Genomic DNA, 18908 nt, shown 5'->3' with positions numbered 1-18908 from the left:
ATGGCGGCTAACCTGAGGAAACTGGTCTCCAACGAATCTTTAAGATCGATGCAGGACCAGCTAGCGTCCTGGCTGAGGGAGTACAACGTGAGTCAGGGTGGGAGACCCCCGGAGCTCGCCCCTCCCTCTAGTTGCTCGCACGACCCTCGGCGGGGGGCTTCTTAGGACTGGTCTCCGGGTGGCCGCTTTGCCAAGTCTCGCAGTTCTGATGCCTAACTGGGGACCAGCGTCGGACCTGCATCGCTGGGAAGGAAGGAAAGTGCGGGTTCCCCTTTCTTCGCGCGGAGCGCGGGACTCGGAGTCTGGGAAGAGAGCACGCATTTTACCCAGCGGTAGACAAGGACGCTGGCGGCCCTAGCAACGCGAAAGCCCTGCGAGCCGCCGGGGTCTGGTCAAGCCTGCCACTCTCTCTCCTATCCCCTCCGCCAGCAGTCTACCCTCATACCCCGACTCGAATTATTATTATCTTACTACATCCCTCCTCTTGCCTTTCCTCAAGTCTCCCACCCTGGGGATAACTTGTGGTTGTATCAGAATGGATTTTTTATAAAAATACACGCAGGAGTTAGTATCCAGAAATCAGTGAAACGGGCAGTTATTAATGTTGCGGGTTTCACTTGTGTGCTGGTCAGCATGGCAAGTAAGGCACAGTTTCAACACCAGGGCAGATTTCAGAAGGCCTGTTGCCAAGGTATGTGTAAGCCCATATTCTCTCATCAAACCCAGAAGGGTTCTTCAAATCTCCTTAATCCCCACCCCCACTCCAGCTCCAGTTAATCTCCACCACCCAGAGAGCAGAACTCCAGTGCTGAATTTTGCTTCGGTTGGTCTGTCTTAAAAAGGGGAGTCCTATTTTCACACAGCAAGTAGAACAGGGAGGCAGAAAGAGCTGGGGACACGGAATCAGTCCCCCTACCTTCTAGGTCTAGCTCTGCATAGAACTAGCTGAATCATTTGGGGCAACTTATTTAACCTCTGGTTCTCAGTACCTCCCCTGCTAAATGGGAGACTGGAATTAGATGATAGGTAAAGTTCCTTCTTAGATCTCAGATTTTTGAGTCTAGATCAGCTTGTTTCTGAAATTCTACCAGGAAAAATGCAACTGGTTGCTGTCACGAGTCCCTGGGCTTTCCTATCCACCCTCTAACCAGGGCTCCTGGGAGGAGGGGAGCTCAAAGCATAGCTACAGCTTTTTCCTTAGCCTTCCTTTCTAGTGTTTACCCCCTTTGCGCACATTTAAAGAACCAGCAATGATTATTCCTTCTCCACCGAGATTGCAGGAAAACTAAAATTCACCTCTAGCACAAAGCCTTGGATTCCCCTTACCACCTACCTTTAAAAGTGGCCACTTGTTACCTAGTCTCAGAAGGTTGAGAATAACAAGTCCTATACATGTATTCACCCTTCTTAAAACTCCCTCTTACAAGAAAAAATGTTTTTCTTGCTTGTGGTCTAAATTAACTCAGAATATTAAAAAGTGTATTCAGTTTGTTACTAGACAACATTTAACACAAATGATACTAGTAGTGGCTGGACCAAGTTAAATGATTGCTTTGAAAATACCTGTAAGTACTGAGAAATGCCAAAGTTTATTGCACTTTCCCTTCTCACTGACACTGGTGCATCCCATTCCTCTGTTCTCACTGAAGCCATTTTAATCTAGATTCTTCACCTGTCCCACCCCGCCCCCTAAAACACACACACACACACACACACACACACACACACACGAATAGTAGAGACTGCACTCTAAGAGATCAATGGCTTTCCAAATTTTGTGGCCATTCCCTGGGCAACATCATTTCTCCTCAACTCTTTGGCGTCTCTGTCACATTTGACTCTCGACACCCCTATTCTTCTAAGGCTCTAATAATTTGTCTCCTTGCCTCACCCACTCCCCTCTTGTAACTGTTCTTCAAGGGCCAGACTTTAGAAATCTTCTCTTCTACCTCCATTCCTGCTTCATCTCTTACTCCTATGCTGCTCATCTCATATCTATACTCAGGTCCTGTTCTCATCTGAGCTCTCTCTTCTCCAATTGTACATTGGAATTTTCAGTTGTGCTATTGTCATCTCAAAGTCAAATCAGTCTAAGACTGACCCTAGCCTCTCCCATGCCCCAAACACCAACTTCTTTCCTAACTTAACAGTCTTGATCATGACACACTCCACTTTCTTCTCACCAGCAGAATCTGTGGGTACCTGTTGTAAATTCGTGCAGAACTCGATCACTTTCCACCACCCCTGCTGCTGCCACCCTTGTCCACCTTTGGTCATCTTTTATTTGGATCATTAAAAAAATAACCCGGGCTTCCCTGGTGGCGCAGTGGTTGGGAGTCCGCCTGCCGATGCAGGGGACGCGGGTTCGTGCCCCGGTCCAGGAGGATCCCACATGCTGCGGAGCGGCTGGGCCCGTGAGCCATGGCCGCTGAGCCTGCGCGTCCGGAGCCTGTGCTCTGCAACGGGAGAGGCCACAACAGTGAGAGGCCCGCGTACTGCAAAAAAATAAAAAATAAAAAAAATAAAATAACCCAAAGGGATTCTTCTAAATGTCAAGTCAGATCAAGTTACTCCTCTGGCAAAACTCTCCAAACTTCCTGTCTCAGAAAAAGAGTTCCTACAATGGCCATCAAGCTCCTATACAACTGTGGTCCTTTAAATTCTGTGATGTCATCTCTTACCTTCTCCCTTGCTCAACCACTCCAGCAATACTGGCAGTCTTAGAGCAAAGATGTCCAATAGAACATTCCATGATGACAGACATGTTCTGTGTCTATATCTATATCTATATCTATACCTATATCCGCACTATCCAACATGGTGGCCATTGGGCACTTGAAATCTGGCAAGTGCAAACTGAGGAACTGAATTTTTTTTTTTTTTTTTTGCGGTACGCGGGCCTCTCAGTGTTGTGGCCTCTCCCGTTGCGGAGCACAGGCTCCGGACGCGCAGGCTCAGCGGCCATGGCTCACGGGCCCAGCCGCTCCGTGGCATGTGGGACCTTCCTGGACCGGGGCACGAACCTGTGTCCCCTGCATCGGCAGGCGGACTCCCAACCACTGCGCCACCAGGGAAGCCTTCCAATCCAATTTTTATACAGCTGTACAGGAGATCGTTTTGGGGGGGCTCCTCATTTCCCCATACCAGTGATTCTGAACACAGGCAAAGCCCTATGCCCTGGGTCAGTGCTTTTAAAACTTACCCATAGAAATGAATGCATTTTACATCACGACATAGCACACATACACCCTTATATAACTGAAGTAAAGGTTCATAAATAATTCTTCTCTTTAGTAATTGTGATATACTCTGTTTTCTTTTTCATTACTTTTTTAGGGGGAGCCGGATGAGACTCACTAAATCGATATCACTCCCCATTAGGTTGTGGTCTTGGTTACACCTACAAATCATCTAGAAAATTTTTAAGCTTTCTAATGCCCTGATCCCACACTAGAGCAATTAGAATTTTAAAGAATGGGATCCCACAAGGCTCCTCGGGTGAAGGCTTTCCTGAATCTTCCTGGCTTCTTACCACTTCCTCCTTTGAGCCTCACCTCTGAATTCTGGACCTACCTTTATTATAGCAGGCAGTACTCGATTTTGCATTCATTTACATGTTTATCTGAGCCTATAAATTCCTTGGGGGCACGAGACTATCTTGGGTCTCCTTGGCCTCCTCCATAAAGATTTGTTGAGAATATAAATGCATGAGTGAAGCAGAGAATAAACCATCTTCTTTGGCTTCCTCGTTCTTCATCCTTCTTTCTGGCTGTCCTCTTATTTCTTACTGCTCTTGCTTTGTTTTTCATTCACTGGCCCCTCTTCCTCAGCCCACTTCTGAAACAGTCAAATTGCCCTCTGCCCCGCCCTCAGCCCCCTCCCCACTCTCCCCTCTCGCCGGGGACCTCATCTGTACACATGGCTTCCATTCTTCCTCTGCTGGAGGCTTCCAAATCCGCACCTCTGACCCTCACCTCTTTTCTGAGATCCAGATGACTTTCCAACGGCTTTTGGTAAAGCCTCATGTTAGAGAGCTCGGCTCCAGTTCCAGAAGCTGCAAGGATGGGTTTAGGTTCCAGCTGAACCACCATGTCTTCCAAATTACTTAAGAGCTTTGTTTTCCTCATTAGTGAATTCGAGATGATGGATGGTGTCCAATTTGTAGGGTTGTTTTGAGGATTGAATGAAATGTTTAAACATGTATTTAAAGCTCTTAGCACAGTGCCTGGCTGGCAAAGAGTAGGTGCTCAGTAAAGGTTACATACTCTCACTGGACATCTCTATCTGAAGCTCCTTCAAACCCTTTAAACTGTCTGAAAACAGTATCTTCCCTCTCATACCTCTTAACCTGTTTCCAAACATCCTGACTTTCTCCTCAGGTAATGCTAGAATCAGTGGGACCTTGCCTGATACAGATGTAATTTGGGGGCTGGGAAGGACTCTTAGGGGACCCTTGTCATTGCCACAGCTCTCAGCATCTCTCAGCCAGACAGCTACTACCGTCTCACAGGACTCGCTCTCTAATCCAAATTATCTAGTCTGTTCCTGCCAGAGTAATTCTTGTAAAATCAAAGCAAATCTTCCACTTGCTTCATTAAACTTTTCAGTGATGGGATAAAGCCCAAAGCCCTTCACGTGGCAAATAAAGTCCTTCATTAGCTGGTCGCTGGACCCTGCATTCCCTTCTCCTGCTGTACAGTATGCCTTACTGCTTCTTGCCTTGGTACCTGATGTTTTTCGTTTTGAAGTGTCCTAACCTCTTACCCTCACCCCTCACCAGAGTGTATCTTGCTCCCTCTACAGCTCATTGTCTTCCTAGAGCATTTAATAAACGCTAAGGGAATTATTTATCCTCTGTGTGTTTCCCATTCTCCATCCTGCTTCCCCAGCTGGTGAGCTCATTGACAGCAGGCAACTTTTTATTTTTTAATGTAGTTTTGTCTCCTGAGCTGCCAGCCCAAGGCTTACAAATTAAAGGAACTCAGAGATTTATGAATGAATGAGCTTTGGAATTAGGAGACAATATAATTAGTTCATAGTCTTGCTCTATTTATCTTGTGGGAGTAACTGTTTGGTAGAATACTGTGACTCTATTGCAAGTTGAGTGTCTTATGCAATGCTTTGTGTTACAGCAGCATGTTTTGACATGTCTTGGGATCAGGAACTGTCTGACGTGGTATATTCTCTTCTGTTATTTAAGTCATGTGTACAAACTCATTTGAAAACATTGAGCCCCTACTTTGTATCAGGCATTGGGCATAGCACAGGAACATATAATAATAAAACTACAATAATGCTAATTATTACATACCTCCTCTACTCTGCACCTAAGTTAGCTGGTGAGATCAACCACCTTCTAAATACGAGTAAATGGAAGTTCATGTTTAAAATTTCCTTTCTAAGAGAAAAAGCTAGTAAGTGGAGAACTAGATCTGAACCATGGTCTGCCCTATTACTCAGTTCATGGCTCCAGTCAGTTCTGTGTAGTGACTCGCAGGTACCAACAGTTGAACATCTTTTGCCTTTAAGGTGCGGAACGTGCATTTTTTTGATTTAATTCTCTTAACACTCTGCAAGGCTTTATCCCATTTTCCTGGATAGGAAATGGGATCAGAGAGGTTAAATAACTTGTGCAGGATCACACAGGACTGTGGCAGGTAGCAGAGCTGAGGTACTCAGGTCTGCTTGACTCCCAAGCCCCTTCTCTGTCCACTTAGCACATGGCATGATCTAGCCAGAGGGCAAATGGCTGTTAAGTGGGGAATTGAAGTTCACTGTGGTAAGTGCAGGAATAAAACAGCAAGGACAAGGAGCTGCTGGTTCAATGAGGAAGGAATGGAGAGAGCTGTTCAGGCTGTGGGTTCCATATGTTCTGATCATGTCAATATTATGCTAAGTCACTCACTTGCTCACTCATTCATCAAATATTTTGAGCCCTTCGATTTGCTATGGATACTAGTGATGATTGATACAAACATGAGAAAGACAAAGTCTTTAAAAAAAACTCATCGTCAAAACCAAACCAGGGAATTCCCTGGCAGTCCTGTGGTTAGGATTCCGCACTTCCACTACAGGGGGCCCAAGTTCGATCCCTGGTCGGGGAACTAAGATCCCCCAAACCGTGCAGCATGGCCAAAAAATAAACAAACAAAGGAACCCCAACCCAAACCAAACCCAAACAAAAAAACTTAGTCTTGTAAGGAGAAGGGGATAGGAAGATGAGACAGAAGAAGAAATGGCCGTAACAGAAATCAGTGTTACGACAGAGCTAGTCCCCAGGTACCGTTAACCAGACATGGACGGTAAACCAGCAGCTTCCTCTCAGTTACAACGAGTCCATTCCATCTTGACTGCTTACCAGGCCTCCTGGGCCCTCCAGGATCTGTCCTGCCAACGTCTCTGACCACCTGTCCTCTGCCACATGTACCTACTTCTGGTTCAAGTTTGCCAGGCTCCTTCCTGCCCTTGGGCCTTTGCCCTTGCTGTTCCCACAGCCCGGCCTGCTCTTTCCCTGGTGCTCTGCATCCGGAACTTAGCTCCAGTGTCTCGTCCTCAGAGAGGCCTCCCTGAGTGCCCTCCTCATTCACACTTTGTCACATCATCCAGTCCTTCTCTTCCTCTTGGCATGAATCATGATCCAAAAGTCACTATAGTTTAGTAGTTAAGAGCATGGGCTCTGAAACCAGGTCTCAGTTCTGGCATTTTACTAAAGTAAAGTAACCTTGGCCATGTTGTTTAACCTCTCTGGGTCTCAGTTTTCTCATCTGAAAATGGGGATGATGACAAAGGCCCTCCTAATCTCCTAGAGTACTAGAGTGGGGTTAACTGAGTTTACGTATGTAAAGCATTAACAGTGCTTGGCACTTAGGGGGGATGTAATAAAGCCAAAGTGAGTGAATGGTCTCATTTTCATTCATCAACCCAATACATATTGAGTTTGAATACAGAGAGACAATAGAATGCAGGGCTGGGAATGCAACAGTGAACAGGCCAGGCATATCCTTTGTCCACAAGAGCTTACTGCCTGTCTGAACCATTTCCCTTGTTGACACAGATCTGCATTTTACTTGTAAAGTTTTACCTAGAGGTCATCTGAATCTTTCCTCTTCATTCCAGTTTCTAGCTCCCACTTCCTGCCTCGGGATTCATAGTACCCAGAAGGTACCCCCTGCTAGTGCCTTATTATGGCTTGAGGTCACACATAAGTCTATGCATATTTGCACCCACACAATTTGTTGCTTGTAGTTGTGTTCATTCCTTTGGAGTTAGGATCAGTTAGAGGTTTGGCTAATGAGGAATTGGTGAAAGGTCACCAAGGAGATGAGAAAAGCAGAAAAAGAGCTGAGAGGTCTACCTCTTAGCTTCTTCTTTCTGGGGACAGACTTTCCCCAAGTCTGCCTAATTTGTTCTCACCTAGATTTCACCTTGTCTTGGAAGCCTTCCCTGACTTTCTAAGACAATGGGCTCTTGAATAGACCTTGTGCTCATCCCTATATTAAGACTTTATTCCACCGCAGGGTAACTATCTACTCTCCTTTCTCTCCCACTTGTCTGGCTCACCATATGGCCTGGGCCATCTTTTTGGTCTTACTGTCCACTGTATCCTCAAACCAGCAATACCTTCTTATTGTTAGCAAGTAGTGCCCTTTATGCAGGTATTGAACTTAGGTAGAGGGTAAGAACCAGTAAAGTGGGTAAATTAGGAGGCAGTGGTTTATATTGTGTTACAAAAGGACTATTTACTTTTTTTTTTTTACATCTTTATAGGAGTATAATTGCTTTACAACGGTGTGTTAGTTTCTGCTTTATAACAAAGTGAATCAGTTATACATATACATATATCCCCATATCTCTTCCCTCTTGCGTCTCCCTCCCTCCCACCCTCCCTATCCCACCCCTCTAGGTGGTCACAAAGCATGGAGCTGATCTCCCTGTGCTATGCGGCTGCTTCCCACTATCTATCTACCTTACGTTTGGTAGTGTCTATATGTCCATGCCTCTCTCTCGCTTTGTCACAGCTTACCCTTCCCCCTTCCCATATCCTCAAGTCCATTCTCTGTGTCTTTATTCCTGTCTTACTCCTAGGTTCTTCATGACACTTTTTTTTTTTATTAGTTTCTGCTTTATAACAAAGTGAATCAGTCATACATATACATCTGTTCCCACATCCCCTCCCTCATGCATCTCCCTCCCTCCCACCCTCCCCATCCCACCCCTCCAGGCGGTCACAAAGCACCGAGCTGATTTCCCTGTGCTCTGCGGCTGCTTCCCACTATCTATCTACCTTACGTTTGGTAGTGTATATATGTCCATGCCTCTCTCTCGCTTTGTCACAGCTTACCCTTCCCCCTCCCCATATCCTCAAGTCCATTCTCTAGTAGGTCTGTGTCTTTATTCCTGTCTTACTCCTAGGTTCTTCATGACATTTTTTAAAAGAAGTTTTGCAGGATTCCATTGAGTAGGGAGTCAGGGTTATTGCTATAAAAACAACCCCCAAGTTTCAGTGGCTTAATGCCCACCAAAAAACTTTCTCAGTGATGTGATAGTTCAATTCAAGTGTTCAGTTAGCAACCTTCTAAATCCTGTGGCTCCACCATCCCTTATGCCCTTGGGGTCCTCTGCATTTGGCTAGTAGACTGGGGGTGTGTGTGTGTGTCGGGGGTGTGGGGGGAGAGAGAGAGGAAGAAGACAATCATTAAGGACAATCACATTACTTCCCATCCCTAACAGGAACTGGTTTGCGCAGCTGCACCGACCGCTAGGGAAGCTGGGGAAAGCAGTCTAGTGGGTGCCCAGGAGGAGAGGGAAGTGTGTTTTGTGAGCACACAGCAGTCTCTGCCCTGGGAGCACACCAGAGCCAGCTGGCCCTTGCGTAAAGTGAAGTGCTTGTACACCTGCAGTGAGTCCCAGAATAAGGAAGTTGCACTGATGTCTACTGTTCTGGCTTTGCAGACGAACTCATGTGATCAAAATCTAAATCATTGCCTCGAACTCATTGAACAAGTCGCCAAAGTGCAGGGACAACTCTTTGGGATCTTCACTACAGCAGCCCAAGAAGGTGAGAATGGCCCATGCATCCCCGTCTTTGCTTTCTTTTCTTTGTCCCTTCTCTGTGCTCTCTGACTGGGTTGCTGTGGTTGGATTTCTCTCACCGACCTGATTTGTGGATTCTTCTAGGAGGACATTATGATGGTGTGGAAACAATCAAATCGCGCCTTTTGCCTTGGCTGGAGGCCTTCTTTACTGCCGCTTCCCTAGGAAAACCTGTCGACAGCAAGGTCCCCTCTCTACAGGTAGGGATGCTAAAGGATCTTCCTAGGTGTTCAGCACCTGATCAGGCTCTGGGGACTCAAACGTATGTAAGATATGGTTTTTACCTAGTGAGGGGCTCAACTCTAGTTAGTGAATTGAGACATGGGTCGAAAAGGTGAGTTTCTATATACAGTAATACATGGCATAATGGATTGAGCTTTCTCCTAAGACAGATCGGCGTTAAAAATCTCAGCCTTGCCTACTTACTGGTGGTATGGCTTCAGGCAACTCAATAAGCCCCTGCTTCCTCAGCTGTGAAAAGGTCCTGGTGATGATCTGCATCTGGGACATTGCTGGGCCCACACTAGGCACTAAATAGTAACTTTTAAACAAGTTAGCCACCCAGACAGGGTACCACCAGGCGGGGTCAGAAGAGAAAGAGATCATTAGATGGGGGAAAGCTCAGTATTCTGAAAGAGTAAAATAAAACTAACTGGAAACTTCCACGATAAGAAGAAAACTCAATTCTGGTAGATTGATCATGAGTCTCATCATTTGTGGTTGATATTGGTGGTTTCCATGCAACAGTGGCAGTGTTTTAACAGTTGAGGACCAGACTGGAAAGAGAACGCATACTTTCCTTAAGGCGCTGGTATCACTATGTCTGGATAGGCAAAAAACATTTGTAACCTTGATTTTAAATGTTTATATGGATTTACATGAATTCCTTTCAAAAACTGAACCATTTAGAGCAAGCAGTTCTAAGCAAGAAGGCCTTATGAGGTAGTGGCCAAAGGATTCCTGCTTAGAGATCACTGGGCAGAATCCTAGTCTATCTTCTATGGTCCTGGGTAGGTTGTCCAACCTTTTAGGTCTCAGATTCCTCATCTGTTATATGGAAACAATGCTTTTGCTGACAGGGTCACTGTGAGAGTTAAACGTGATAAACCTGCGAAACAACTTACATATAGTAAGGGCTCTGGAGACATCAGTTGTTATTAAACAAATTTTTTTATGTGGGAATTTTCATATGCCTCTTAGATTTTTACCCCCTGTGCATGTTTTACCCCCTGTGGAAGTTTCCATCTTTGGGTATAAAGATGTAGGATGATATTTCACTGTCTTTTTAAAAAATCTGAGGTATCATTTACCTGTAGTGAAAACCATAGATTGGTGAATTTTGACAAATGGATATATTCTTGCAAGTCACACCACTATTGAGATATAAAACATTTCCATCACTTCAGAGCATTCCCTTGTGCCACTTCCCATTCCCCTCCTTCCACCCTCAGGGCAACCACTCTTCTGATTTTTATCACTCTCCATTAATTTTGCCTGCATGGGAAATTCATGAAGATGGAACTATACATTACATGCCCTTTTGTACTTGACTTCTTTTTTCCAGTGTAATGTTTTTGCAATCTGCCCATGTGGTTTCATGTATTCAGACTCTGTTTTGATTTGTGTACCATTCCAGGTCACGTTTGATAAAGACGGACATAAAGAGTTTGACGCTTGGGATCGTGACATACAACAATTAGATGGTGATTTGAATGCAACTCGTAATCAACTCAACCAGGTTCAAGACAAGTAAGAGGAATGCAAGTTATTTTCTTCCAAAAAGAATTGCTTATTCTTAACTTAATTTTTAAGTTTGAAAGGAGAATACTGGCTCATGTAAAATGTAGACATTTGCAAATAAGTCATATGATGTGTGTATGTATGTGTGTGTGTGTCTGTGTCTGTGTGTATGAGTTGGGAGGCAGTGTCTTTGAATTTGGGGACAGGATTCCTATATTACATTATGATCCCTAAGACCCTGGTCCCCTTGGCTTCATTCCTGGGGCTTCTTTTCCATAGGCCCACTATCAGTCCATATGTATGAAAGAGAAAGATTGTTGCATGAAAATCTAACTTTGGGGAGGAAAATAAGAAAAGAGACAGAAGAGGAAGGGTTAAAGAGAGTGAAAGATCAGGTAAAGAGAAAGAGAGAGAAAGTAAGATGAAGCAGCCTGCATCTATCTGTCAGTTAGGGGTTATACACGCCTAACTGAGAACCATTCAAGATTTTGGAATAACTTTTAGATATAAAAATGTATTTTTAAAAAGTTAAGCAATGTCTGGCAGTAACAGATCTCAGATGTACGCTGTGTGCAAAGCCAGGGTAGCAAGTTCAAGGAATCACTGCAAAGAAAATTGCAAACTTTGGGTTGTATTTGAGGGAGATAGACAAATGTGATGCAACTGCTTTTAACATATCTAATAAAAATCCATCAGTAAGGTGTTTCTTCTACTGCAGCATTGCTCCATGGCTGACATGTAGAGGATAGCAAGGGATTCTTTCGTCACTAGTTAAGGCTTGTGATGGAATAGGGTATGGCATTCTGCCTTGTTCTCTGATTAGATTTCCTTCTAAGGAAAACATCTCTATTGATTGATTTAATTTTGTCCGATTATAAAAATAATACACATTTCCTTTGTCAAAATGCATATAACAAATAAAAGTATAAAGATGAAAATCAACTGTTAGTTCATGCCTGTTAACATTTTGGCATATTTTAATCCAGACATTTTTCCTTTCTCACACACACACACGGACACACACACACACACACACACACACACACACAGGGTTACCTCTACATACTCCCATTCATTTGTCCAACTGGAACCACTGTCAGTGTGTAGTTTTACAGCTGCAGCAGTCAAAATTTACAAATGAAATGTGCAAAATGCATAATTCCTCTGAACTCATATGACTTATTTCAACTAACGTCAACTGATTTGGAGAGGGGTAAGAAGGAACCTTAAATCTGCCACTTCTTTTCTGGTTTATCGTAGTTCCTTTTGTGTAAATATTCAGTTAATGCCAAGTTCTGTTCGGGGCTGTGTTTGTCCTTTCAAGGGGTCTCGTTGCCCTCCTCCTTCCTTAGACAGGCGTCTAGGGGTGAAGGGCGGTTTCCGGGCTCTCCTGGTGATGGAGGAGAGGGGCTTTTGGTCTTGTACTGCCCTCTGGGTTCTTGCTGCCTTGGTTCTACCTGGGCACTGGAGTCTCGTGCTGATGGGCGCTGAGTTGTGGCTCATCTGGTTAAGTTTCCTCAGGCATTCGCTGGCCCCTGCTGATGCCTCCATTTGCCTCTGGTTGTGAGGCAAAGCTTCACGACTTTGCTGATTCTTGTCTTCAGTCAGAATCCGTAGGAGCCAGGAATTCCTACCTGCCTCTCTTGTCACTATGGCTGTGTAGTTACCCATCAGGGGCATCATGGACCAAAAACTATGACTGCACATTTTTTTAAAAAAGCTTTTTATTTGGAAATAATTTCAAATACAGAAAATTTGCAAGAATAGTACTAAGAACACCCATATACCCTTTCATATGCCCCTTGTCCTGTTTGCTTTATCATTTTAAAATTAATTAATTAATTAAATTTATTTATCTTTGGCTGCGTTGGGTCTTTGTTGCTGCATGCAGGTTTTCTCTAGTTGCAGCAAGCGGGGGCTACTCTTTGTTGCGGTGTGTGTGCTTTTCATTGTGGTGGCTTCTCTTGTTGAGGAGCAGGGGGTCTAGGCATGCGGGCTTTAGTAGTTGTGGCACACGGGCTCAGTAGTTGTGGCACATGGGCTTAGTTGCTCCGCGGCATGTGCGATCTTCCCAGACCAGGGCTCGAGCCTGTTTCCCCTGCAATGGGGAAACTGTGCCATCAGGTAAGTCCCTGCTTTATCATTTGTATGTATATTCTCCCTATCTGTATACACACTACCCTCCACCATTTGAAAGTTGCGTACAGGAAGGTGCTTTTCCCTTTTGCTTTTCCCTATTTTTGTTTTGGTTTGTTTTTTAAACCCACGTGTGGTTCATGTTTCATTTTTTAAGGCATCAGAAATGATGGAGGCTGTCCCCACACTCTATGGTAGACAGCTCTCTCCTCCACTACTCTGCCTACCTGTCTCTAAATCCAGGGTGATACCTAATGTGGAATGAGAGGCCCACCCCAGGAGGTTCCCATGTCTAACACTGTGGAGACCAGTTTAGCTGTGACTCAGTTCCAAAGGTGCAAATTCCAACAGAGTGCTGAATGGGGACAGGTCTGCTCAGGTTTGACGAGCCCTAGACAAGGGAAGACTGCTGGATTTTATTTTGGGACTCTGGTTAGAAATCTCACCTGTCCTCATTTCCTATATCCAATCTATTAGAACATCCAGTGGAACCTACCTCCTAAACATCTCCCACACACGTTCCTTACTATTCTACTACCACTGCCCTCGTTCAAGTCACTGTTACCTTTTGCCTCAGCCAGTTGCCTTCCAACTGGCTTCCCTGGGTCCATTCTTGCTCTACTACAATTCATGTTCCACACAGCACATATAGATATACTTTTATTGTAGCAAGTCACCCCCTGGCTTAAAAGCTGTTAGTTGCTTCTTTTTGTACTTAGAAAAAAATTCTAAATTCCTTCCCAGGGCTCTCCCAGCCCTGCGTGATCTGACCCTACCTCTTGCTCCACCCTCATCTCATGCCAGGTTCCCCTCACCTAGTCTTCTGTCTACTTCCTCACCTCGAGGCCTTTGCCTGTGCTTTTTCAGAGAAATGGAAGTCTTCTGCTGGCTCTTTGCATGGCTGGCTTTTTCTTGTCCTTTAGGTCTCAGCTTAAATGTGACTTTCTCAGAGTCTGTGACCACTATACATTGAATGGTCTTTTCTTTCCTCTCCCTCTCCTCTAATTCTCTTTCACAATCATCTAAGAATAGCACTTATTGCAAGTTGGAACTTTGAAAAATTTGTTTGAATATTTATGATCCACTAGACTGGAAGCTCCAAAGGGTTACTGTCCAGTATCGCTATTCTGACACTTGTATCTCCAGCATCTAGCATCGTACCTGGCACATAGTAAATTCTCAGTAACTTGCTCAATGAATGAATAAATCCATAACAAAAAATAAATATGTTAGCCTGCTTAAAACAATGCTTGTCACATGAAGATATCTCCTTTCTTCTCTCTATATATCGTCCAAGGGGGCCAAGTTGGTATATATATTTGCTTGTATATATATGTGCTCACACATGTATGCCATGTCTCGAGAGAAAAAAACCCAATTACTGTTCACATTCTTGTTCCTTTCTTGGTCTATTTTCTTCTTTTAATTTTCCACAGTTTTCTCTTGATAAAAATGTTCATTTTTCCCATATATACTTAAAAAAATCTATAACATATTCACATTGAAATTAAATCACAGCAATTTCCTTACAATCACCAGCATCCCTATTGTGAAGTTATTGCTCCTCTGCTTTTATTTTAGACTTCAGACATTTCATTCATTCATTCAGTTTTTCAGTTTTTTTTAAAAAATCTATGTGACAGGTACTGTTTTAGGAGCTGGGGATAAAGAGATGAATAAAATAAAATCTTTGCCTTCGAGTAGTTCAGTGTGTTTGTAATGAGATTACAGATGTGAACAAGTGTTGGAGGAGCTCAGGAGAAGGGAAGACAAATTTTTCTTGAGAGTCAGGTGTGGCCTTTGGAGAGGCACTCATTGGATGAGTAGGCGTTTGTTAGAGGAGAAGGGGATGAGATGGAATTTGGGGAAACTCACACCACCTCCTGCATTGTCTCATCGGATCTGTGCCGACTTGATAGGGATCCTGCTGTCCCATTATTTCTCAGTCTGCCTCACTGTATAGGGGAGGCCAGTGCTTGACCTTCCATGCTTCCCATCCAAGTGTAGGGAGGAAGACTGGTGTGAGTTTGGATAGCAGTTGCAATCTCTTAGCTTCAGAACTACTGTGATGAAAGATACTTGGTGTTCCAGGGATGCAAGGTCAGAGAAGTCCAAAAACCTTTGCCAATCCACAATCTCTCACTGTACTAGGAAAACCTCATTGAGAACCACTGGTCTTCATCCAATGGCATCCATCACATTCTCATTTCCTAAAGATATAGTATGGTTTATTATGATTTGTCTACAATGAGGAGAGTCCTTGAAACTAACAAGGACTAAGCTAGGTTGAAAACTCAGGAAAACTGTGCTCAATTAGTGGTGGAAGTCAGAGGCAGGAAGATACGAAGTGCTTGGTAGTCGAGTGTAATTGTGGAGGACTTTTCTATAGGCGGGCAAATAATTTGTCTGTATTTAGTAAATCTGGGAAAATTAAGTCAAATGCAACTCTACAGTGCAAAGTAATATGAATAGGTATTAGTATATTACAGAAAAATGGAGATTTTATAGAGAAGCAGCCTGGGGATTCGGTGTAATTAGAGCAGATGAATTAGGAGGGTGAGAAGGAGAAACTGAACAAGTTTGTCTTTTACATTCTAATACCAGTAATTATTACATAGTCTTTTAGAGGTAGTAGCTCTGTAATTTCTTTGTGTTTGACATCGAGGAAAGATGCTAGCATGTTTTTGCATACTAGTGTACCATAATATTTGTAATATCATCTAATTGAATGCAGATGTCTTATAATTTGATGTTGAATTTATATCATACGGCGAAAGTTCCCAAGAGAACCTATGCCTTGATTTAGAAAGTCTGCCAATTTTGGAAAGTCTGTCTTTAGTTACTGATTTCTCTTACACTATGGCTGAAACTGAAAAGACTCTTGAAGAAACCAAGAACAGATCGGCCATATCCCTTCTGACTGCAGGAGGAAATAAATCAGCTAAGAAAGCAGTAAGAAAAAAAAATGACAGGATTATTGCAGGCTGCTGATTAACCTTTGAATTTAGCTTTTTTGGTGCTCCATTATAATATGAAAGAATCTGTCCATAAAGAGGAAAGGCAGCAATGTTTTTATTAATGTTTTATATATTTTTCTTACTACAACACAATACTTATCCACTATAGAAAATCTTCAAAGTACAACATAGTAGAAAGGAACCTTAGCCCTCATAATTCCAGAGCCAGTTACTGTCACCATTTGCTATTTCTTCCAATTAGTACATTAAAAATAAAGACAACAAAATGTGAGTATACGATTGTGGACCCCATTTTTTCATTTAACATTATTTTTCTCTATTATTAAGAAAAAATAAAGCAGAGCTTAGTCTTAAATAGGTACATCATATTTCCTCATTTGGGTATTTCCCTAACATGGAATATTTACTTTGATGCCAATTTTCAACATTGGAAATAATTTTTTCTGGAAAATTTAGTTTAAATTTCAGATTATCCTCTAAAGATAAATTTCTAGAAGGGGTAAATAAACACTGATCCTTTAAGGCTATACTTTTTTCAATCTTAACTTTGATTTTTTTTCCCCCAAAAAGAGCAAGTGGGAGTTGCAGTAAAAAAAAAAAACAACAAACTATATATATATATATATATATATGTACACATACATACATACATACCTTTCTGTTTGCCTTCATACATGTTCCAATTGTTCTGATTTCTTCAGGAACATCCATAAGTTTTAGCTTGGAGCACTAATCTCATTTCCTAGTTGATATAGCTTCTCAAATTCTTTGATCATATTACTCAGCAATTCCCTATAGCAACAATTCTGTTCTTTACTGTTTCTAGGGCAGCTTTTAATTCTGCTATTGCATTTTTAGCTTTTCTACATCCTTCTTAATCTTACCCCTTCCCTTTTCTTCTTACACCATTGTTATTTTCATCACAGCATGTTCTCTTCTTATGGCTTTTGCTCCCTTGTATGATGGCCATACCTCTTTGTATTAATGAGGATGCCAGTTTTATTTCTAAAGCTTTACTCCTTTCCATAGTAGTACATTATTTTCATAGGTCCACACTTCTGCTTAGTGTTGTGGATGTTATTCAATTTCCACTGCAGTTTCCCCCCACATTCCATCTGTTCAGAGAATAGAAGAGCTAGTGAGAATAGATTATATCTTTGGCCAGCTTCTGGACTAGGTTTTGGAGGTCACAGGCTTCCAGAGTTTTGTGCAGTGAAGCCGTCCAACGTAGAATAGTATGTCTCTGCTTTGCCTCTGCAAAGACTTCACGACTCTGCCCACTCTGCTTTGGCTAGAGGAGTTGCATGCCTATCTTTTCTTCAGGAGCCTTTTTCCATGCAAGCTGCAGACATGAAGTGGTATCCTGACCCTGGCAATTCTGTTCTTTGTTAATTTGTGTTTGATCCTATGTATTTCCAGCCGAGTTTCCCAGGGCAATAACGGCACACTAAATAAAGCAGCCTCCTTAAGTAGGCCAATTGCTGTTTATTACCTTTCCTCCATCCCTCCCTTTCTCTCTTTTCTTTCAAACCTTTTTTTCTGTTCAGGCTTACATCTGTTCAAGCCCAGGAGGAATCTCGCCACAGACACTCAGAGCATAGGAGCTCAGAGAAGCGGGGCTCCGAGCGTGGGAGAGAGGAACTGCGGGGCTCGGAGCCCCAGGGCTCGGAGCAGATGGGCGCGGACAGGTGGAGCGTAGACCAGCGGAAGGCAGAAGCGATATGCGATTATGAGAAACAGCTCCGAACGCTGAAGGACAAGATAGCTGTTCTGTCAGCTGAAAAATCTGTACTCCAAGGAAGGTCTGACAAATTCTCACAGATCTTTTCATTTAAGCTCCTTTTGTTGAATTAGTGATAAAAACCTGGCTTGGAAAAGGAAACAAGAAAAATAAAAAAGAAAAATAAAATGACATCCTGAGCGCGAACCCCAATAATATGGAAAACTTTGAATTGTAGAGGGATTGTTTTCTCTAACTTCACCCTTCCATAGAGAAAATGCCTCGTGGATTGACAATACTTGGGCACTAATTAATTTCGGACTGACATTGAAGCTTAAGGAATGAAACTAAGACGTGCAAAAGGAAGGTTCTTTGTCTTGATACCAGATTTGAGTGCCTATAATGCAAAAGGCGGTACCCATGTTGAAAGTCTGTTCCATGATAGGGGGAGGGTCCTGTTCTCTGAGTTCTAGGAGTTCTCTCACCAGGATGACCAACTGTCATTTCACAGGGTATTGCCTTTTTACGTCTCACTTTGTTTGATGGAATGAGTAGGTAAGGGAATGTGAAATTCCCTTCTACTGATGGACAGAACGTTAAGACAGGTCATTCAGACAGTGTTAAGTGAGCACAAAGTAGAGTGTTCCTCTCTTTGGAGTTTCTGCATTTTCCTTGTTCTTTCTAACACTTCCCCTCTTCCCCCCCAGCCCCACAGTGTGCCCAGATTCAGGCTATCAAAGCCACCCCTAACCCTGTTCTCCATTCCCCTAAATGTCACCTTAGGCTTTCATTTTGAGGAATCACTCCATCAGTGTTGTGCGAGCGCCGGCTTGTACTAGCTCTGCGAACTGATTCTGTGCACTTCTACCTAACTCTGGGTTCAGTGACGTCACATTGATAGTTTGAAATTGGCTATGGTGAAAGTATCTGTTGCACCATGGAAACTGGCAAACACTATAAATGAGGGCTTTTTTTCCCTTTCCACCTTCAGAGAGTCTGCTTTGTACTACCTTTTGCCCCACAGTTCCTTCTATAAATCTTCTCTTTTTGGTGGCCCATTCCCTCTGGACTAGCTCGTCTGATCATTTACTTTGTACTTGGTAGCAATATACGTTTCACTGATGCAATGCTTTTCGATTCACCAAGTACTTCCACATGTATTAGCTCACTTGATAACCTCCTCACCACCCCGAAATGGGGCACAAATTATGTAGGTGAAAATGGAGGACCTGCAGAGGAGA

General features: G+C 43.2%; 1 protein-coding gene across 1 annotated transcript in view; it reads left to right on the top strand.

Moving 5' to 3' along the window:
* Positions 1-18908, top strand: part of SPATA18 (spermatogenesis associated 18) — a 30098-nt gene continuing 11190 nt past the window's right edge. The window contains 7 exon segments of the mRNA XM_060091089.1: positions 1-87; positions 8953-9058; positions 9178-9293; positions 10730-10842; positions 15798-15893; positions 15895-15921; positions 17495-17749. Coding sequence (XP_059947072.1) covers positions 1-87; positions 8953-9058; positions 9178-9293; positions 10730-10842; positions 15798-15893; positions 15895-15921; positions 17495-17749 — 800 coding nt within the window.

This window comes from Mesoplodon densirostris, chromosome 1 (genome assembly GCF_025265405.1).
Source record: "Mesoplodon densirostris isolate mMesDen1 chromosome 1, mMesDen1 primary haplotype, whole genome shotgun sequence".
NCBI lineage: Eukaryota > Metazoa > Chordata > Mammalia > Artiodactyla > Ziphiidae > Mesoplodon > Mesoplodon densirostris.
Note: the sequence above shows the minus strand (reverse complement) of the source record. Positions and strands in the feature narration are given on the sequence as shown.